At 43.7% G+C, this 22,652-nt stretch overlaps 1 protein-coding gene across 1 annotated transcript in view; it reads right to left on the reverse strand.

Annotated features, from left to right (window-relative positions):
- LOC310911582 (unconventional myosin-X-like) overlaps positions 1 to 22,652 on the reverse strand; it is a 90,559-nt gene that overhangs the window by 33,821 nt on the left and 34,086 nt on the right. Inside the window, exons 12-22 of the mRNA XM_083865285.1 lie at positions 19,220 to 19,366; positions 18,409 to 18,509; positions 16,485 to 16,551; positions 15,935 to 16,027; positions 12,224 to 12,292; positions 11,287 to 11,369; positions 9,575 to 9,683; positions 8,800 to 8,880; positions 7,791 to 7,915; positions 6,871 to 6,985; positions 969 to 1,075 (exon numbers count right to left, since the gene is read on the reverse strand). Coding sequence (XP_083721411.1) covers positions 969 to 1,075; positions 6,871 to 6,985; positions 7,791 to 7,915; positions 8,800 to 8,880; positions 9,575 to 9,683; positions 11,287 to 11,369; positions 12,224 to 12,292; positions 15,935 to 16,027; positions 16,485 to 16,551; positions 18,409 to 18,509; positions 19,220 to 19,366 — 1,097 coding nt within the window. The remainder of the gene's footprint in view (positions 1 to 968; positions 1,076 to 6,870; positions 6,986 to 7,790; positions 7,916 to 8,799; positions 8,881 to 9,574; positions 9,684 to 11,286; positions 11,370 to 12,223; positions 12,293 to 15,934; positions 16,028 to 16,484; positions 16,552 to 18,408; positions 18,510 to 19,219; positions 19,367 to 22,652) is intronic.

Below are 22,652 nucleotides of genomic sequence, written 5' to 3' on the forward strand. Positions count from 1 at the left end.
GCAGAGGCTCTGACACAAAGAACTTGCAATCTCATGTACAAACAATAGAGCGAGCTCATTTGTCTTCCTAGAGGGAAATAAATAAATGAATAAAAGCCCCAGAGACCAAATGTGTATTTTTCTGATATTCCACACTGGCAAGGCAGGGTACAACCTTTGCACACATTTCCCAGCGCAAAATGAGCTACCTGGTGTAACTGGAGCTCTAAGAAGAGTGCCTGCTGAAACAGCTCTGCTGGCCAGGGATTTCACCTCCTCACAACCCTGACTGACAGGTGTCTGGAGCAAAGACCAGCCAGGAAAGAGCATCTTACTAGGATTAAGTGTGCATACCACAGCCATTAAGGAGTCAGCTGTTGCACTGACTTCGAGGGGCAGAGGAGGGGCGGTTTGTCTGCAGTTGGTTCTCCCAAACCTTCTCCGGTCAGGTGCAAAAGGGAGAGGCAAGAGGAGATTACTGTTGCAGAGCTGGCCAAAAACCAATTCTGAAGAGTTAATTAAAAGGAGAGGGAGATCACGAGGCAAACAGGCAGGGCGAGGAAAGAGGGTGAGCAAAGGCAGAATTGCAAGTGAGGAAGAAGTAATTGGCAGGGGGAACAGAAAACAGAGTTGACAGGCACAAGGAAAAGGAGGGGACCAAAAGCGTAGGTGGGGCCCAGCCAGGAGAGCCCTGAAGGCAAGGAAAAGGTGTCATCAGAGGCAAGCAATGGGTACAGAAGTCCGCGGGAAGCCTGCTGAGCAGCGTTGAGGGAGGGTGCAAACGTGCACATAACTGAAAAAGAGGTGCCAAAGGTGCAGGAAGGTTTCGGCAGAGCTGATGCCGACAGGGAGGGCAGATTCTGCAACTCTCCCTTACAATACAGCAGGGGAAGACGGGACGGATGGTGGGGGACTAGAGAGCAAAGCAGGGTGTCGGGGCAACCCAGGCACGCAAGCACAGGGATGGTGGGGCAGCCCCCAGCACTGACCTTGCCATGTAGCCCAAGACGTGGGCCCGGATGACTATAGCTGCTTTCCTCAACTCCTCTTCCCGATCCTTCTCCAGCTTCTGCTCAAGAGCTTCCTTCAGGAAAACCTGACGCCACGGGGAGGAGTTTCAGTAAACACAAAGAGAGGAAAGAAGTCAGTCCCCGGGAGAGCCGGGCGGTTTCATCCCCGGGTGAGCGGCGCGGGGAGCGCTCCGTGCCCGGGCGGCTGCGCTGCCGCCCCCGCCTGCCCCGGCGCTGCCCCGCGGCGCCCGCACTGCCCGCGCCGGGAAAACTTCTGCAGCGGCCAGAGCCAAACTCCGCGCCCAACCCCCGCCGCCCTCACTCTGTGGTCAAGACTTAAAAGAGAGAGGGAGAGGGAGGGAGCAGAGGAAGGAGGGAAAGAGGAGGGAGGAGGAGAGCCCAAGTTTGCGCCTGTGATTAACCCTTTCTCAGCTGACGGCTTTCCCGGCACGATCCGGTACCTCCCTGCAGCAGGCACTGCGACCTACTTGGGTGATTAAATATTTTGCAAAGAAACTCCTCCGCGTTTCAAGGAAAGGGAGGAACTTTTGGATTTCTAGACTCCAGGAAGTAACCTTAACAGCAATCTTAATGGAAGGCAGGCGGAAAGCCAAAAGCCCAGTCGAGGCGCAAAGCTGCGCCTGCTCTCAGCCCTCCGGGGCTGAAACCCTCCAGCGACCTCCAGAAACTCTGGGATGAGATCTTTCCGTGCTGAAGAGGGTCCACAGTGGAGCATGCACTAGGGGCAACTGAGCTCTGACGATAGAACTCTCCAAGTATTACTGTTTACACGTCAGTGTCTAGTTTTTTAATTCTCAAGCATCTTTCACCACCTATATTTAAAACTTCTGCTCAGTGCTAAATGCTCGGTGCTATGGTAAAGACAAAAGAACTGAGATACAAGCAAGATAAGGCCATTTTTACAGGAATTGTGCTGACATATCTAAGCAATGTTAAATCAGCTGGCTTGCATTAGGTTAGCACAGGATTCAGCACAAATTCCTGAAATAAATGCACTGCTTTTGGAGATGGATTGCAGCCTGCATGGAGCTCCACGGGGCTGTGGGTACACTGCTAGCAGTACCCAGACTAGAATAAGCTGGTAAGATATGTCCATACAAGCTGCAGTCACAGCAGCAAGTGCCATATGGCCCTGCTCGTGTGACCTGCTGCCTGGCACTGCATAAAGCCCTGCCAGAGCCAGCAGCAGAACGGGCTACACTAGGGAAGTGCAGCCCCACTTGTTAAAGCACTGCCATGTGCACAGGATATGAGCTGATATTCATCAATCTGCAGAACTCAGAACCACATTAATCAGTAGAAACTCCTTATGAATATACTGGATCCATGTGGTTATGCTGAGAGGCCGGGGTTTGAACAGTCGTTTAGTCCAGTGCTCTGCACAAACTCCCCTATTTCCCACTTATCTCCCCTTTATGTCTCTCTATATCTTTCCCTCCATCACTGCTTTTGGCCTCATCCCTTAAGGCTCTTCCTTCCCCCTGCAATGACACTGTGTATTGACACCTCTCCCTGAGTTAGTACCCATAGCCAGTGACTTTTCTGGACTTGGATTTCTCCTGGGGAGCAGTTTCCGCTAAGAAATGAGGTGTTCTGTAATTACTAAGTAACCATGGGTAGCCTGAAAAGAAGCTTCATTATCAAGGTAATGCCAACCATGAAGTTGGCATCCTTCCCTGCAAGTTGTACATCCACTCCCTCTGTCAACTCAACAATCTTTTAAAGATTTCTCTGAGGCAGGGATTGCTCTTTCCATTACATTCCAGAACCAAGCAGCAGTCACCCATTTCAAGAATGCAACCAGCAAAACACTGTCTCGGTCCATTATCTTCATCAAATTGCAAAAATAGTCAGGCCATCAGTATTTCCCTAGCAAGCACAGTGTTTGCTGAGCCAGGCCAGTTAAGGGGGGCGGGAAGGAGGGGGGGAACCTCAGGGTGTGCAGAGTTCCATGAGACCCAACCCTAATCCTATAGGATTATAGGATCTATATATGCTTGAGTGAGGGGTTAATCTCAAAACAAAATAACAATATCTAGTTATAAACGTGGCATTTTGAAGGTTTGGAGGTTTTTTAGACTCCACTAGATGACAAGGAAGAATAACATGCATTTCAAGTCCAGAAGTATTTTTGATGCCTTGTAGAATTAAACTGGAAAGTGGCTGTTTCTTTGTCATTATTCATACTCATTTTCTGAAAAACATGAGATCGTTTTCATCTGAGAAAAGAATGATTGAACAAAACATGCAAGGTTACGTCTATCATATTCTTCTCACACTAGACACTGGCCAAGTTTTAAACCACAGTGCATCACCACAGTGTTCCTCACACAACCTCAAAGCCTGCATGCAACATCAGTGTGACAGTGAACATGTTAAGGTTTCACAGAGATCAGCAGACACAAATGTAACTGCTTGGGCACCCATGTATACATAACGGGGATCATATGATTCTTGGGGACAACACTGGGAAAGCAGGAAGTGGGTCACTGTGACCTGGATGCCAAACAGTGTACAGCAACCTCCTCCTTCAAACAGGCCCTGCAAACCAGCAGGTTGTAATGTGGAAATTATTGCCTTCAAATAGTAAAGGTTACTGTGTTAAACCACTGTAGGAAATCTGTGTTGTGGGTATGGGCAAGTATGGCAGAAGGCCCAGGTGCACTTGAAGAAAGGGGTCATGGAAGCTGCTGCTCCATCCCAGCACATCCCCAGTGAAGGCAAAGGCACCTTAGGCACAATCCCTTTCATCATCACACTGCTTGTTTGCATCCAAGCCCTCAACTCTGCCATACCACCAGATAAAACCTGCATTGCATACATTAATACCTCTTATAAAGATTAATTTGACAATTGCCAGCACAGCAGCTGCTCTATTCTTAATGAAAAACACAAAGATCATCCTGCCCTTCCTCCTCTGTTTCCTTTCCCAAGCTTCACAATCCCCTGCACTAATTCACAGAGTCTTTTCCTTCCTCCTTCAAACAATTGCTAAGGATATAATTATCCTTCCATTCATTTTGCAGGAAGTATTCCCCCTTCTATAAGCCTTGCTCTTCACCCACCCCTTATACTTCTTCCTAGGTTACATCCCCGTGGGCTTGCCACACCTTCTTCAGTAGCTACTCCTGACTAAGCCAAGATTAGTTCGGGGAATACCAACCTGAGTACCCAGAGCTGCACCTGCAGCAGCAAAAGTGGCAGTAAGGCCATGCAGGGGACTTCCTTTTCAGGACAATTACTTATGATCTGTTCCCCTTGGCTAGTAGCACCTTTACCTGAAAGACTCTGGAAAAATTAAGGCTCTTTTCTCCATCAACCCAAGTATTCCAGGCCTATGTTACCTAGCACCAGCTGAAACATGAATGCAAACAAGGCAGTCTGTAATCCAAGGCACCACAGCTGGATCCAGACAGCAGAGAAGGTACTGCCAGGAAGCACCACTGCTCTGCAAGGCATCTGCTTTCTTAGGGACAGGCTTTCTGGAGGCACTGTCAAAAAGCTGAGTTGCAAGGTGGTCTCCAAGGGAGGAATGAAATGGCTTTGCATGGGAAAGAATGCCAAGCAGCTCATCTGAAGAATGACATGGCAGGGTATTTGTCCTGTTTTAGGGCAAATTTGGGAGAAACTTGATATACAAGCATCAAAAAGTCACTCAAGGACAGTAATACACCTTGGAATGAAAGCACCTTGGAGCAGCCTGGGGCTGGCCAGCTATTCAGCATGGCAGCAAGTGTGGGACATGCCAGGACAGCCTTGGACAGATCCATTATTTCAATAAATAGAACTGCTCCCCTTTACCAGGACACACATCTCTAATACAAACCATGTCGAATAGAAAGTAACTTCTACAACCAAACAAGGTGGCTCAACTGCTTCCCAGCTTCAGTGAATTTTCCTTTTCAGGCATAAAGAATACAAAGACTGTCTCTCTTAATAATTTCTTTCTTTCCACAATGTTTGGACTCACAGCAACCAATGCCCAAGCAGAGAGATTACAGTTTACCAACATGCTGCATACAGCTCTTTAGTCAAGTTTTAGTGTACAGGACACAGTCATTAAAAAATAAATATTTTAGAGTACATCCAGAGTTTTGACAAAACACAAACACATTTTTTGCCACAATTACCACCCATAATTTTTTTTCCAAATAATTTGTGTAGGTCAAGGAGTGAGTGAAAACAGATAGATTGACTCAGTCCTTCATGATGCACAATGGGGACTGGAAAGAAAAGGGACCTATAGCTTCCAAGGCCTTGAAGCAGCCTGGATTTCCTGCTTGTTGTTAGTTTGCTTTGGGCTCTGGACTCCAGCTGTATAGCTTATAACCTTTTGTACTCTAAAAAGTGAATATATGCATGTGAGTCTGGTCCTCCATCCTGCTGCCCTTGCTGTAGCGCAGCAATCTTCCATCTCTTGTCATGCTAGGAAGAAAGTTCATACTCTGTGTTTATCAGCTCTAAACACCGTTTTCTAAAGCTTTCCAGACAGCTCTGCAACACACATGCTCGTCACATAGGCATTAACACTAAAATTCTGGGAGACTGGCAGTCACCCAAGGAATGTGGATTATCCAGGGACAGGAATGACCAAAATGGTTCCTGGTTTGCAGGCACCAGTGAAGGAGATTCCACATTCCAAAATCGAAGATGGGGAACACTTTAAACACAGAGCAGAAATACAGCTAAGTGATAAAATCTTCTTTCTGGAACATCAGTGGAGGCATGGGGGAAAAAAACCCCAAACAACCAAACTCCAGATTATTACATGTCTTTCCCACAGCAATGGCCAGTGGTTTCCTTGATTGTCACACAAACCTCACAGCCTAGACTACCAACTGGACTACCATCAGCCCTCTAGGAAGAGGAGAGAGAGAGATCTTGCTCTAATAAATATTATAGTCAATCCACTTACTGAGAAATAATTGCTCAAAGCAACAAATGTCATTATCTGATCTCCTGGACAAATTAAATGTGCATGTTCACTTGAGTCACTTCTGGTTTAATTGTGGCACTGGAAATATTCTGAAGTACTTTTCTGAAGGCAAAAAAACGCAAGAAGTTGCTTTGATGTACTACCATCTGCTCTAGATATGGACTGCATACCCACTGTTGAGAAATGCTGTCTGCACTGGACATCATCCATCTTGAAACATTTTTTGATGAATTTTCTGGAGTATGTGGAAAGTTGTGATAGAGACAGCTTCACACTCCCAGACTTCTACAGCAATATACCTCAAAATGCTCACATCTATTTCTGCATGAAAATCCAGACTATTCCAGGCAAGAGAGAAGTGTTAAATATTCACCAAAACAGAAGCAAGAGCTGAATTATGCAAACGGGCAAAAGCATTTGGATACCTCTTAATAGAAAATGTATGCTAGCATCTGGGCTCACTGCAAAAGCATCATCTGAGCTTCCCCAACAGAAAGCTGTTGTACATCTGGTGATGCAGCTATTCACAGCTTAGATATATACCAAGATTCAGCTCACTGCCTCAGGCACGAATTTCATTTAGTCAAGCAGAGTGAAATACCTGACACAAGAGGCAAGAGTTAATAGCACACATTACAATTACATAAAATAAGACCCGTGTTTGTTCCCCTTGAATCTTTAGATTGATCAGACACAACAAAATCAATGTGACTTGATCAATTAGGAGTTTAGATAAAATAAAAAAAACTGCTATGAAATATTTGAGATGCTGCAGGTCAGTGGCATAGGCCAGTGTATTGAAAGGATCATGACTACAGTGCCTTGCAATCTGACCAGATGCAATCACGTCCCCTTGCAGCTGGACACTGATGAAGTACCTTAGTTTCACCCAACTGCAATTTTTTCCCCACACTGATGAAGTACCTTGGTTTTACCCAACTGCCATTCTTTCTTGCTGCTGTCATAGGTCTGAAGAAAACCTGCACATACAGCTTTGCTGTTTTCTGAGAGGCTTGGCCCCTTCACAAGCATCTTGTACCTAAGAACAAAACAGAATCTCATCAGATTACAGATGACAGTAACTGCACCCTCCCTCTTTCTTCCCAATATTTTAACTCTAATTATCCTCCTCCCATTAGTCCTTCTTCCTCTGGGACCTTCCTTCTTCATGTTTGCCTTCCAGTTTGGAAATTTCCATCCCCCAGCCTTTATCTGTTCCTACCACACTGGCAATTATTGTTGCAATCCCACTAAAAGAATACAAACTCAACAGAATTTTTCAGTAAAGAACAACTGTCTTTTTGAAGCATGTGCTTTCATCAGACACAAGTTATTTTGTTCAGTATAGGGGTGGCATTTAGTGCTCCAAGAGACAAAGGAAGCAATGTTCAGTGTCCCTTCTAGACTTAAACTTCAAAAAATCCTTTTGATGTAGCTCATTAAAAGAAATAATCACTCCATCCAATATTAATCATCAACTGTACTGTCCATTAGAATTTTCTTCAGCTGCCTAAAGGTTTTAAGCATGGTATTTTCCTTTTACATATTATGACCAGCTGGATTTCACAGCATCACACTAGCAAATCCGTGGCAAAGCTACCAAGAAAAAAAAAATAGAAAAAAAGACCAAAGACCATCTGGCTATTTTTCCATTCTGACTTTTAGCCTAAAGGCAAGACTCCAAAAGGCCTCCAAGATCGGTCTATGATATGAACATTAAGGCCATGGTTAGAAAAACATCCCACAGATGATCCATACCAGAAGAAGCAGTCAAAGAGGGAACAGTCATATAGAATTCTTTACTTTGGGACTGTTCCAGCATACAATACAATGACAGCAATTACCTGCTGAGAAAGTCGTGGAAAAGGCGTCGTACAGGGAAACCTGCTCTGCGAACTTTCACTGTCTCCAGCATCCCTGAGTACCGGAGCTGGTTGAGCACCACATCTGGATTAAAGAGGTTCGGCGCCTAAATAATGATCCAGAATCAAACCAAATAAGCGAGGCAGTCACAGGCTGTATATCTCTTTCACTGCAGAAAGCCAACCCTGAATATTTGGGCATGCCAGGTAAAAAGGAGGAAGTTTGGGTCAAGGGGAAAGCAAGCCCACAACATTGCATAGTGCAGAATAAGGGACAAATGGGAACTGGGCTGATTCTGGAAGAAAAAACCAAAACAGTTTGCAGACTGCACTCACAGTCGGACTATGGTAGGAAAGCAAAGATATAATGTCTTAACACATACAGAGGGCAGAAGTCTGACTCAGTTCTCTTTGCAGTCTCTCTTTTCAGTTAAACTGGAGACAAACTACAGAATTCTTTTTTGGCATAAATCCCCCAAGCACCCTGTCCTCTGCCATATCATTCATGGTTTCAAAACACACAAAGAAAAGAATCAGTTCAGAGCTCTCCACTCAATCTAGTTATCAGCATGCCCTCCTGCCACAGCTCACAGTACAAGCAAGAGCCAGCCTGTCCCTAAGCACTGTGACTTGCTCATGATTCGTCCATTCATTCCAGAAAAGATTGCTCTACAGGCACTATAAACAAGAGTGATTGCTTCTTCTACCACAGCTCTGGATTCTGCACAAGCCTGGTTAATCCTCCAGGTTTCATAAGCACTGAAAGAGGTGGGAATGGCTATATAATCTCATATTCAGCATGCAGTGTTTCCATCTCATTACCAGGAGGAGGGTGTGTTTTTTCTCAACTGTAAAATAACTAGAATGAAAAAGGAAGGTGGGGAGGAACTGCTCTTACCCTCAGTTTGAGGCACCTGCTAGGCATTTGTGCAAGGGCATGCCCATGCAGGCTGGTGTCACATGCACACATCTGGCTGGGAGAGAGACTTACCTTTTCTGTATTTGGTTTGATGCAGCGGATGAAAAATGGGTTGGAAGTACTAAGCGTGGCCATCAGGGAATGGAGAGAATCCTAAAGACCACAAGAGAGACCCAAAGGAGCAGTCACTACAGAAGGGAAAGGGGCTACATTTGATGCAATAATGTCTTCATGCAGCCCTCCCAATCCTAATGTCCTTTGACTCTGCCTACCAAAATTTCAATAACCCATGAGATTCCTTCCTGTCCAAACATACCCATAGTTTGCTGTTAAGGCTATTTATACGGCCATCCTTATTCTTGGAGCTGTATAGCTTTTGTGAGTTAATTTTACAAGTCTCTCAAACTTTAAATATAGGAAAACTAAACAGTGAAATGAACAGAAGGTCTGCAGACAATCTAAGTGTGTGAGATTCATACTTGCAAGGTGCTCCTAATAAGGTTTTATTGGAATTGTCACTACCCCAGTAAAAAATGTGGCCTAAAAGGACACATACACTTAGCTGAAACACCAAACCAATATGAAAGATCAAAGAACCTCAAGAACTTCATATACTTAGCAAAATACTCTTTTCTTCTGCCACCCTGCTCAGTCTTATCATCTCATATTTTATACCAGACAGAAATCCTTGGGGCCGTGGCACTGTCTTTTTTTAGCACTGCAACATTCCTGCACATTTTCAGTGCTGGACACAAAACAAGGATAAATGACTCCTCTTGGCTGCAGGCGTTGCTTTACCCATCTGCTCCTCCCCAGAAGCCTGCTGCTCTCTTGGAAAACATCATACCCTGAACTGGGAACTGACAGTCGGTCTGCGCCTCTGGGTGCCCATCTTCAGTGTCTCTTCACTGCAACGACTGCAGACTCTTTCAAAAAGGTCATAGATGAAGTCCAGCCTGAGGGAGAAGAAAAGAATTAAAGAAGATGCAAGATACCTACCATCTGTGAGAAGGTGGCTCTTATTGTCAGCTACTTCCCTGTCCCATTGTGAAACACCTCATTTTTATACCTGCTGTGCCAGAGTGGCTGCAGGAAGCAGTTCAGCTGAGCACTTCAGTGAGGAAATTAATACATCCCATGTGGCTGCCCAGATCCTGTGGGCTGCCCTGTATGCCACACTCAGCTGCAAAGCCAGAAGCCCCATCTCACACTTTCAAGCACAATATTACACAAAGGAAAATCTCCATTCTATACTGGCTAGGACACCTCCCTTGAGCAAGGAGGGAATACTCAAGGGACAGCTCCGTTGAGCAAGCATATGCCCCCATGCAAAACTACCTTGAAGGTGTGACAGCTGGACTAGTGCTGTCATGCCCCCCAAACTAGCTCTCGTGATTAGCCCCCATGACATGATCACAAAATTGGAAGCCCAGCTCTTCTGTGTCCAGAGGAGTTCCAGAGCAACCTTCCATGTAGGTCAGTTCTGGGGAATCGGAATCTTCCATCATTTTGCCACTCCTGAGACATTGGTGCTGGTTCCTATGAAGCTGCACAAAGTTCTTCAGAGCTGCTTGTGCCAGGTTATTGTTATGCCTGCTTCTGGCCAAACTTCCCTTCTGGTGTGTTGAAAAAGCCTGAGTCCTTCTTTTATGCTGGACAATAACAACCACAATTCTGGCCTCAAGCCTCATGTAAAATGTTCCTCAGACGCCACTGTCCAAGTAAGACAACTGTGAGCAGCTCATAGTCTCAGCTCCCTCAGGTTGTTTCAAAGCTTCTCAGTGCACACTCTGCAGCAGCTTCAGAGAAGATGCAGTTCTGAAACAGTCTCATCAGGCCGGAGCTCAAAGGCAATACGTGGACTGTGGTAAGAGGCACATGGTAGAGTTGCTGCTCAAAGACTTGTAGGATCCCCTGTGTTTTTAACTGCCTCCCTCCTACTAGACCCCACTTCTTTCCCCGACCTTGCTCAAGATCAAAATTAGCTCATTTCTCTAAGATCATGTTGCAGCATTGGGATGTAACATTAGAGTTCATGTCTATTCCCAGAGAAACAGCTCAGTCTGGCTCAGGATAAGGACAGATGATTTCCACTAACAAGCACACTGGAAAACAAGCAGCCTCACTACAAAGGCTGGCAACTGACAGCATGGCAAAGAGCACTGACTCATTCAGGGAAAACTTTGCCATTGTTGGTATAGGGAGGTAAGAGGAAGAAGGAAAAGGAAAGGGGGAAGGGAAGGGGAAGGGCAAAGGGGAAGGCAAAGGGGAAAGGGAAAGGGGAAAGGATGAGGAAAAAACCCAAATTTCCTGGAGGAACATCTGTCATGCTGTTAAAGCTCTTTTTAAAACTGGGACAGCATGAGTCCTGGTTAAATCTGTGCCTCATCTGACTTCTCCAGCTCTCCTTTCTTCTATCAGGACACTTCAGCACAAAGAGAAGAATTATTAAGAATGATGCCTGATGCTCTGGCAAAAGCAACTGCTTTCCTTGGTCTGGTTTATTACATGAATGTGGCTTAGTTCCACGCAACAGATGTGGCCTCCTGACAAGCATACCTGCTGTCCTTCAGCATGTTTAAAATGTCATCACGAAAGGTGTCTCTGTTCTTCTCCAGAAAGCCTCTCACATCATACAGCACCTGCAACACAGACACAGCCACTAGAGCAGTGCCCTACAGATCAAGTCCTTCCACATTTACACGCCAGTACAACGCCTCCAGCAGAGCTACACAGTAACTCTGCAAGCATGTGCCAAGATCTGAATTTCTGGGGTCAAACAGCTACAGAGTTCTGCAGTTACTGGCAAGAAAGTGGCTTTTAGCCATCCATTAAAAAACACCAAAAAAAATCTCAAAAACAAGAGCCAAGTAAAACAGCTGCAAAGATTTGCCTGGCAGAAGAGGGTCTCTAGGGAAATCTCTGCAAGGTGTGAGGTACTCAATCCACTTCAGGAGAGTGAATAGAATGGCCACCCAGTGCCACAATGTCCCAACAATAAGTGCTCAGCAGATTATTCTGGGAGGAGGTTAGCCCTTTTTAATGTGCAGGTGTCCTCCCTTGACACACCTTCATCTGCTTCATATCTCTTCACAACAAAGAGCAACATTTAACCTTGAAGGCTCAGGAACCTTTTCCTTTTTGCAATAGGTATTCAGCCTTTCCTCCTTCTGAAAAGTCAAACTTTCCTTGTGAGTTTTCCTTTGAGTTTCCTTGTTTGTTTCCGAATGTACAAGAAAAGACAACATGAATAACAGAAGTAAGGAGTTTATCCCCCAGACAGTTACCTGAGAAGCTCAAACATCCAAACTGGAGAATATAGTACTGGAGACTGACACACTATTTTAAGCCCATCGTACTTGTTGTGCTCTGGTACAGGACATTAACTGTGTGGAAACACACAGCTCAGAGACATTCTTGGGTTTTGGAATCTAGAATTGAGGACCTCAAGTCCAGAATATACCAAGCATCCCACAAACACATCATGAACACCTACCTCCCCTGCATAATGCCTTATACCAAACTGATGGTCTGTCACCCGAGGCTTTACATAGTAGGGGTTGCTCTGAAATGAAAGAAAAAGAAGTTTTCTTATAATGCTGATGTAAGAATAAATAGTCAGTCAGGAACTCTGCCATGACTATGACAAGGCTGGGATGGGCAAGGACCTTTGCTCTTGCAGAGCCCGACCACATCTGCTGCAGCTATCTGCAGCTACATTACAAATATGTTACTCAAATTTAGGATGGAAATATCCAGCCCTTCAAGGCATTTCTCATGTGAGCAAGGGCTTGCAGAATCAAGGCTGCGGAGGCATGCCATGGATGAAATGTTAATTCTTGTGTGTCTGACACCTGAGGAGACTGAGCTCCACACAAACCATGTGGTGCAGGACACAGGATCAGGATGCAGGGAAAATGGCAGCTTTGCATAACACCTCCACACCTTTTCTTCATCAAAGGAAATAACATACCAATTTCCTGTCTTCCTCTATATTTTATCTTTCCTTGCACCTCTCTTCCCCTACATTCAATATTCAGTTTTCCTTTCTCTTTTTCCTCTCTATTTCCCCCCTCCTTTCTCCGTTCTGTGAAAACCACTTTAACTATTTAAGAGCTGCTATGCTGCTCTAGACCAGCAATCTATCCAGCTAAGTATTCTGCCTGTAGCACTGACTATGTAGGGTAGAGTACAAACAAAGCAAGTAAATCATACTTTCATCCTAATATTCCCTCAAACTCCATTTTTTTTCCATGAGGCCTACCTAACTAGTAACCCCAAATGGATTTCTCTTTGAAATACTTGCTCATTCCACAAGTGAACCCATGCAGAATTCTTGCCTCTGGAGTGTCCTTTCACTGGGAGCTCTCAATCATAGGGAACTTGGATTTAAGCCTGGCTTCCATTAGTGCCATTAATCTTCTACAAGCCATGTGACTTTTAAACCCATCACACCCACCCAAGTCATCTTGTCCCCACACTGCAGGTCCCTTCGATGCAGTTTTCTGCAGCACTGAAGCTGTCCCAGACCTGCTGTTTACCAGTTCTGACAGAATTCCTGCTTGAGTGGAGGGGCCCCGTAGTGTACATGGTTCAAAGTGAAGGTGATCTACAGACTATACAATGCCATAAAATGTTTTCTGCTTTTACTGTTAGTTTCCTGTGAGCTTTTACTACTCCTTTGGGATATTTTTGTAACTGCTGAGCTCTGTGCTGGTATTTCCATGGAACTCCATCACACCCTGTGTCTGGGACTCACTCCTGAAGAGCAGCAGTCAGTTCAGGGCCCATCATTTCAAAGGTGAAGTTGGGACTGTTTTCCTTCAGGCACAGCATTTTACATTTATCTATACTGATTTTTATTTTCACTTTACAACACAATCAGTCTCATGAGGCCACTCTCAGACCAGCCCTGCCCTGTGAGTCAGCAGAAAACCTCAGTGCTTGTAGGAGACGGTGTCTTACAGGTCTCCTGTCATTGAGGTAACAGACTATTTACATTATGTGAATTTACACAATTCTGAAATCAGAACTATAGGCCTATAGTTTCCTACAATATTTTCTAAAAATTAACATAATTCCCCACCTTCTCAGACAAAAGTACTAAGGAAATTTTAAGTAACATGTTGCACGATGCTGGTTGTAATTCAGTTCTTTCATCTTCAAGATCTTTTTGCAGTATTTAGCAGGTGGACAGCTTCTGCTGTTGATATTTTGTTAGTGCTACTGAAATTTTTTTTCATGTGTTCTTTTATTTTCTCATTGATTTCATTTCATTGCAATTCCCTTCCCCCCATACTGTCATCTTTTTCCAACCATAAACTTCCCTGTCTTCCACTCCAAACATGACTGCTACTGGACCTCTCATGTGGGTTGGCATCCTGTTCTCCTCCTCCTTCTCTCTACCAAGCCCTTATATTTCACCCATGCTTACAACACTTTTGGTTCATTCTGCCATCTTCCCTACTGCTCCTCTCTCCAATTGTTTCAGAGGTCATATTCTCTTAAATCCCAGCTTTATGCTTTTTCTTCCTTAAGACTACAACATTCCACAGAAAATAGAGAGAAGAGGGCTTGTTCTCATCAGGCTTCCCAGCAATGCTGGCTGGATGTCTTCCAATGCTCTTCCAGCCAGCACTGGAGATTTTAACTGGTATAAAAAATGCTTTTGCCTTCAGCAAATGCAGATCCTAAAGCACTCTCCACTGTTCCTCCCTGCACTTATAACTCAGTCTCTTCCATCCCTTGCAAGCTTCCTAGGGTTCCACATTAACTGCTATTGCCTCAAAGCAGACAGAGGTGACACTATGAACAGCTTAATGAAAAGGCTACTCAATGCACAGAAATCACCAAAAATAGCAACCAAAATGTAGTGGGGCATAAAGGAATGCAAAATAATACTGGCAGTCTCATGCTGCTGTACAATAAACCACAGGTACCTTTTTACCAAGGGAACTGCATTCTGGTCTGATTATTTATCTCAGAAAAGAATAGAGAAAAAAAATATGTAGACAAATTCAGAAACAAACAGCAGAAAGAAAGAGGAGCTTTGAAATGTCTCCATTTGGAGACAAAATGAAGAGTTTGGGACAGCTGAGAAAGAAAATTCATAACAAGTAATACATTAAAAATATTCATTAGTTCTATATTAAGAAATACCAACAACAATTTAAAGAAAAAGAAGGCAAATCAGGCATTTTCACATTTCTTGACCTATAAGACAAGGCAAAGCCACAGTGGACTAAATTGAAGGCCTTGATTTAGGCCTAAAGAAAGTAAATATTTCCTCAAAGCTGTAAGTAGCCAACCAAAAGTCATTGCTATTGCTTCTAATTTGAAGTCATGAGTATTAATAGCAGAGTTACAATGCAAATATGGAAAATGAGAATATCTGCATCTATGCCAATTTAAAAAAATCAGATAAAGGATACAGATTTGTATGTTTTCAGGCTTGGATGAAGCTTGAATTAGAAGACTAGAAAACATATTTGCTGACAATGTTCTTACTAAAGTAGTTAATTATGCCATAGGTCCATGCTACAGGCTTTAATTTACTTTGTTTTCAGTCTATTTATTATTTAGAACAAAGTGTTGGCTGTACCAGAGACATGGTATGGGATTGCTACAGTGATCTCAGTGGGGTTTCTGTGTCCCCAGGATAGCTTTCTGACCTGCATGAAAAAGCCATTCCACTACTGTGTCCAGAAAACAAGAAAGAGGATGAAAGAATTCAATTAATTAGGAACAATAAGAGAGCTTTCATTAAAAGTCATGAGGCAAAAGCCATCCCCAGCCCCAGGAGACAGATTTGACATGCTCTGGAGCAGACTGCTGTGAGTCAGCTGGCAGGAGAAATGCACACACACTGTGCAGCCACATCCTGTGCCTGGGGTGCTGCCTCGTGTCCCGTTGCAGACCAGCAGAACCTGACTCCATCCCATGCTGCAAATTCAAACCTCCTCTGCCCACAGCCTGTGGAATGCACACTCCCTTCTCTATGTGCACAGGAGACCATTCTCAGGTTGCTTTACATATTACTGTTGTTCAGTGCAGCTTTATTAAACACTCGCAGGTTCAGGCCTAAAGCATTTTAAATTTCCTGCACAAAGCACATATTTTACATCAACAAAAGCTTCACTTTAGGTTTTGAAATGCTGATGGGGCTAACATACTGATCATTTGCCTGCCAGGTTATTTTCTTACTTACCATATGCTGGCTGTGAAGTTTTTCCAGAAGGGTGTTGTCTGTGCCTTTGGGGAATCGACTCTCTTCATTCACCAAAGCCAGTAGACCTAGTTTCTACAGCAAAACAAGAGACAGGCTTTTACAGTCAGCAAAAGCTCTAACTACACAGCACCAAGCCAAGAACTGGAGATTTGAACAGACCATTGAGCAATAACCCTTGAGTTATACCCAGCAAAACTCAAACAGAAAGCAGAATTCTGGACAGTTAATGCATTCAGCAAGCAGAACATAAGTAAAGATTATTTATAAAAAACTCACATTAAGGTTTTGCTTGAATACTAATCCCTGTCTAAAACTATGACACCCTTCCTAAGCCTACTCTCAACAATAAGCCAAGATCTGCTTTCTTGAGCCAGGACTATGGGTAGAACAGCTCATACTTTTGCCAGGTCACTATGCGAAGAGGATCTAAGCAACTATCTGCTTTTAAAACTAGGAAATGCCAGGGAAGATCTCAAGACAATCAGCATTCCCCACTAATCCCTAGAAACTGTCACAGGTAACTGCTCACCTTCTCAATAAGGTCCAGGCACTCTGCATTATCCATCCAGTCAATGGCTTCCCAGTTTATCCCTTCCCTGATAGTCAAGAACAAACAAAACAAAGTTGTGAAATGGAAGATCCAATGTCCTGGGGTATAGGAGAGCAGAAGTAACTGAGCCTGGCAGCTGTCCCAGGACTTAAGGTGATTTGCAGGAATTAGGCTTTGCCATTGCTGAGGAAAAAGGATAGGGGACAAAACGCCCTGCTAGCACAAGGAGATGGAAATAAGAGACAGCCTTTCTTATCCATACCAGTGACTTACACTGATGCTTTTGTTATAGTCATTGAGCAAATTTCACATGAATTTTAGGACTGTGCTCTTTCTGGAGTGATAAGCATCAGCCCACAACAGTGATGATGATGGACTGTTTGCTACAAGCTTCACAAGTCAGCTGCTGACCCACTAATCTGGAAAGCAGGCCTGAAGGACACCTGCCAGAAGATTGAACCACAGTTTACAGATCCACCAAGAGAAGAGACTGGAGAGAGTTTTCAGGGAGAGTTTTGAAGATCATGACACAGATAAGCTTTGGCCTGACATGCAGGGAACCTACAGGGTGGCCCTGCATCTTTCAGAATAGGAGCTGATGTAAGTACAGTAGTGCAATAATGTGCTTTGAAAATCACCCATGACATTCTGTAAATCTGCTGAATGTGTTTTTCCCCGTTACCATCTTCTTATACTCCCATAACACAGGATATGTCAGTTTTCAGAATGCAGAGTAGCCTAGGAAAACTCTTAGGAATATAAGGAAGACTAGGGGCCGTGAGTGAAGTACTTACTGACATTCGCATACAGACACCTTTCAGGTGTAGACTAATATTTTGAAGATAGTAGAGCTGTTGCCTCCAAATGCTTCAGCCCAGGCTTCATACTTTAAGGTTCAAAACATCAAGATGAGATGCATGAATCTACTTACTAAGCCTGATGAAGCAGAGGTTATATGGTGAAAGATAAGCTTTAAGTACATTGCCTTAGAATAATTTGATATGTAGTCAATAAAAAAATCCTCTCATTCCTTCCAAAGTACAGCCACAGAACTTAAACTTCTATGCAACCATTAAGAAAGAATAATTTATCATGATGGTACCATTTTTAATACAAGATTCTTGCAATGGTGGAACTGGCCTGAGAAGTGAGCGCATAAATAGCCTTGCAATTTTGTAATGTTTAGAATTTAATGAATTGCCTATTCAACTGTCTCCCTTTACAAGGCTGCTCTCATTTGCCCTCACTGACCCTATTCAATTCCTTCATTCACAAACATAAAGGCTTCTGTTTTGGAGCAACAACTGAAGTATTTGTCTAGCAGTCTTCTCTAGAAGCAGAAATACTCTAGAACATCACAGGTACTTCACAAAATACAATCCAATATGAAGCCCACAGAAGACGAAAAAGCTGTGCAGAAGGCCCCAAGCTCAGGAAACAGTCTGATGTAAATCTTGCTGAGGAAGAGTCTTTTTCACAGTATAGGAATCTCTAGGACAGAAAGAGCTGTCAGATACCTCTAATTGTCTATCTTTAGGAAATTTACTTTTTGCACACCAAGATTCCATCTGCATTACACCACCACTGCCACAGGTAAATCATTACCAAAGTCAGTAATATGCCCAGTGACCACATACTCTAATGGGTTAAAGCCCAGGAACTTTCCATTCAGCTGAGAGACAGAAGGAAATCTGGAGTTTCTAAACACTATAATGGAGAATGCTTTTTCCTGAAGACAAGTGACTTACGCTTCAAAGCACATGGACAATGCTTAACAAGACACATCCACAGTCAGGGTTGTACTAAGGCCCAGCTTCAGTGGTAGGGACTGAGCAGCACAGGAGGAATGATGTCCTCCCTCCTACTACTCATGAAAGCAGTGGTGTCCCACTCCCACTCTCACCTGTTGTACTCCAGCTGCTCCAAGGAGAAGATGTGTTTGTTGAAATATTCCTGGAGTTTCTCATTGGCATAGTTAATGTTAAATTGCTCAAAACGATTCACCTGCAAGAAGAAAAAATTATTAAATTTTACATTCTTGTTCCTATGCTCTAAAAAGAATCTATATGAGCAACAGGTAAGGTGCCAGGCCTGGAGTAAAGCCAGAGAAAATAGTGGTGTCAGGTGGATGTGAGGAGGACAGTATGGAGAGGTTCATTAGGAGAACAGCTTTTATAGCCCATGCAAGGTTAATTCAGTAAATCTAATTCATAGTAAAGCATGCTAAAGACAGTTATGTTTCTCTTCTTGGAAGAAAGAAATAAATTCCCTAACTGTTAGGTCACCAGGCTTTCTCTTCTGTGAAATATCTGAGCAGTCACTCTGTGACTGTTCAACATACATCCCACATCAACTGTGGTTAGAAGCATTACATGCAGGATTCTCCACACAATGCAAAACAGATGTAAACAAACAATGTACATGTAGGATTTGGATACTTAGTTCGCATACAAATCAAAAATTCAGTATTATCTATCACAGCAGATCTGCTTAGGGTCTGTATCACAAACCATGCCTTGAACATTGGCCTGTATGAATATGGCTGGCAGGACCAGGCAGCTAAATATATCTTTCTGCTTTCAGGGGAAAGTGCCAGGGTAGAGATTCCAGAATGCCCTGTGCTACCCTTACCAGGATGCAAACCCACCAAAGTTTCTCCCAATATGACCCAACATCTCCAAAACCACCCACCCCACAAAAAACAAAATCCTGACCTGAAAGTTCTCGAAGCCAAAGATATCCAGGATGCCCACAGACTTAAAGTTTTCCTTGCCTTTGATCTTTGTATTAATCTTGCTAATGAGCCATGAAAAACACTGAGAATAGAGTGCCATAGAGAGGGAGTCTCTGGAGTCAGCTGCCTGTAAATACAGAGAGAAAAAATGAGTCACAAAGAGAACAGAAGGCACAAGGGCCACACGAATCTCTATGGGACTTCAGGTTCCTCCACTCCTCTTCAGGTTTCACAGCCTCTGTCCTGGCTGTGCACAGTGCAGTATTTATTTGTAACAAGTTTTCAAAGAGCCAGGCCACACACAGACAAGCCATAGTTTTTGGGTGACTGCACTTCAGAGGGTGAAGGAAGTAACAAAATCAGTGACATTTTTTTGGAACAAGTGCTGGGACAGGGAAGGCAAAATACCTCACAACTAAGCCACAGCAGTAATTTGTATCACCTGAGCCAACATTTGCAATGACAGGCAAGGTATCTCGGTTCACTACTCCTAGTAGAGCTGTCAAATGGGTATCTGCTCAGTTTTCAAAAAACTGGTAGGGCAGGATTTAATAGAATATTCTGTCACCAAGTTACCCTCAAAAATTCCCTTTCCAAAACATTCCTGCAAACAGCATTATCCTACTGGAATCCAGTTAGGCTGGCCAACAGCCAGGACACATGCCCCAGAAGTTCATGGGTTAAAACCTTCCTTCAGCTGACCCAACATCCCATGCAAATATCATAACCAAGTGTCATACATGGAAAAAATAACTTAAATTGTGATCATTAACAGGCAGTAGATAATTGGGTGTATGTAAATGTGCGGATGAACATCCAAAATCAAACTTGGTATCTCAAGTAAAAGCCTGATAGCTGCACAAGGAATGGGTTGGTTGCATATTTTGATAACACTTGGACAAACAAAAGTGGCACACCTTAAATCCTCCAATTAATAAAGAGACATGAGACAGAACCACAAATTGGGAGTCTGATCATGTGCTGTCCTTTTGCACATACGCTATTTAGAATGGGAAACCAGAGTTTAGGGTTCTGGAAAGAAGAGAAGGCCAAAAATCAGGGTCCCTAAGAAGAAGACATGATCTCAGAGGACAGGAAAAGGAGCCAGGAGAGATGATGGCAAAGATCATAACTGGAAGAAAGATGCTGGAAGTGGGGAAAGATCCTGGAGATTGGAGACATGAAGATAAATGTCAGGGCATGCCTAAGGACCTTGGCTGGTAGTACCTGAGACTGGTAACTGCAACTGCACAATATAAACCCAGAAAAGCTTCTGCCCAACCCTCCTGGACAAGCTGCAAACTCCCAAATGGGAAAAGAAGTTGACATCTTGAAAATTCTGGAGAATGTAATGCTGAGGGGTGAGCAAGCCAGTACATGAAATAATCAAGTAGGATGAAAGCTGTTCCTTCAGTAGGCCAGACCAGTAATGACAGATCTTCTAAATACACCCTCACTCCCTTCAGTTTTACAACCCTAAATGATATGAGCTCTTTGCTAATGGCACAGGCCAACTGTTTCTGATCCCTTCCAGTGTCTCACAAACATCTGAGACCCAGCCTGCCAGATCCTCCTTTTCACCCAACTTCTTCCTAGGTACTATTTCCTCTTCAGCAGCTCAAAGTTGACACAGAACAATCTCCCCTCTCCACAGAAGAGAACATTTCAAAGCATGGGCACACATGCCTTTTCTGGGTATTTCTTCTCTCCATCAGATGATCTGCCTTATTGGTTGGGACTAAGAATGCCCTCAAGGCCATGCCTCTGTAGTGTATCTGGCTACACAGTAAGTTGGACACATTTTCCAGGAACAAGACCTCCCCATCAAGCTGTAAGCAAAGCCACATATTCCCCACAATATGGCTCAAATGAGATTCTCAAAGGCGCCTTTCATCCTCCCAGCTTTGCCTGCCTTCAGTTCATCCATTCAGCCCACTGAAATGTCAAAGCTCAGATGGGTAATGAGCCATTACATAATGAGAAATCTCCAGCAATTCTATCCCCACAAGTGGGAATAGGTGGGTGCAGCACTTAGGGCTTAGGCAGTCTTTACAGGCCCAGTGTTGAGTGCAACAGGCCCACCTAATGAAGACAGCTAAATGCAGCATCCACTGCCTACCACAATTTTCTTGTGGCCTTGGTACTTCATTGGGTTGCAAGCAGCAAGTGTGAGGTCCAATACACACACATCAGGAATAGCTATACCATCAGGAAAAGCTCTGTTCAGGGAGACTCTGTAAATCCTACAACTGCATATCGTTGCTGTGGACTGCATGAAGTGCCTCTGGTACTATCTATTATCCAACCTGATGCACTGCTAGAGAAAAACGCAGCTTATTTAGCACAGACAGCTAAGAAGAAAACTGCGATATTGGATATGGAGGATATCTACCATAGACCACAGGCTGAAAAATAATTTTCACACAATTTCACTGCAAAGAAAGGTCACAGACTATTCCAAAAAATAGAGACCATTTCTTAAAGGTAAAGCTTAGTTTGTGACATAGCATGTGTGCTCATAGCAAGAAAAGAGCAACTACTCTACCATAATGAGGACTACTGAGACTTCAGCTTGAATACAGTGCCCAGTTAGGGGCACTGCACTCCTTAAAAGATGTGGGAAAACAGAGACAGAAGACAAAGAGATTTAGAAAATTACTTACAAGGAAGCACCGAAGAAACTGGATTGTTTAGCTTAGAAAAGAGAACACCACATGAAAAACTTCAGAGAAGCCAAAGCTTGTAAGGTGGACAGCTGGGATGTCAAAGGTAATCTAAATATGAGGAAAATCTTTTCAACTCCAGACTCCACTGCAGCTAAAGCAGGATACTTAAAGATGCTGTGAAATTCCTTCCATGGGAAATCTGAAGGAAAGTTAGACAGACATCCATCAGAGAGAGTCTAGTAACTCTGGCTTCTCTGCCAAAGTAGGCGTTGGATTGATAACCCTCTGCAGTCTGTGCCAGCACAATTTCCATTACAGATGTTCATTTTGCTATAACATGATGCCTTTTCCATCCTAGTAATAGTATTCTTTGCATTCCAGTGTCTTTCATTTTACTAATGCAGAGGATTTTCTACAGTTATCTGTGCATGGACCTAAAACACCAAGAGTGCCCTCAAGTGATCAGCAACACCACAAGAGCTACATATCAGTTTATTTGGTCCTCCTTTGTGGTTGTATGATCTGGAAAGAAGCTGCTGTGGAGTAACAGCCTAATATCTGCAGGATGTTCTGTGGGAACTGTGTGCCAGCTTTCACTTTCCAGTAAACACAGCATAACCTGGGAGTTCTGCAGGTTAAAACACGCACACGTGCAATTACCACAAAGCATCTGATGCACCTTCTGCAGGACACAAGTGTGACCAGCTCCTGGTGAGTGAAGGTGACTTAAAACTAGTACTGTGCACT

This window comes from Zosterops lateralis (assembly GCF_965231275.1).
Source record: "Zosterops lateralis genome assembly, chromosome: 7".
Classification (NCBI taxonomy): Eukaryota; Metazoa; Chordata; class Aves; order Passeriformes; family Zosteropidae; genus Zosterops; species Zosterops lateralis.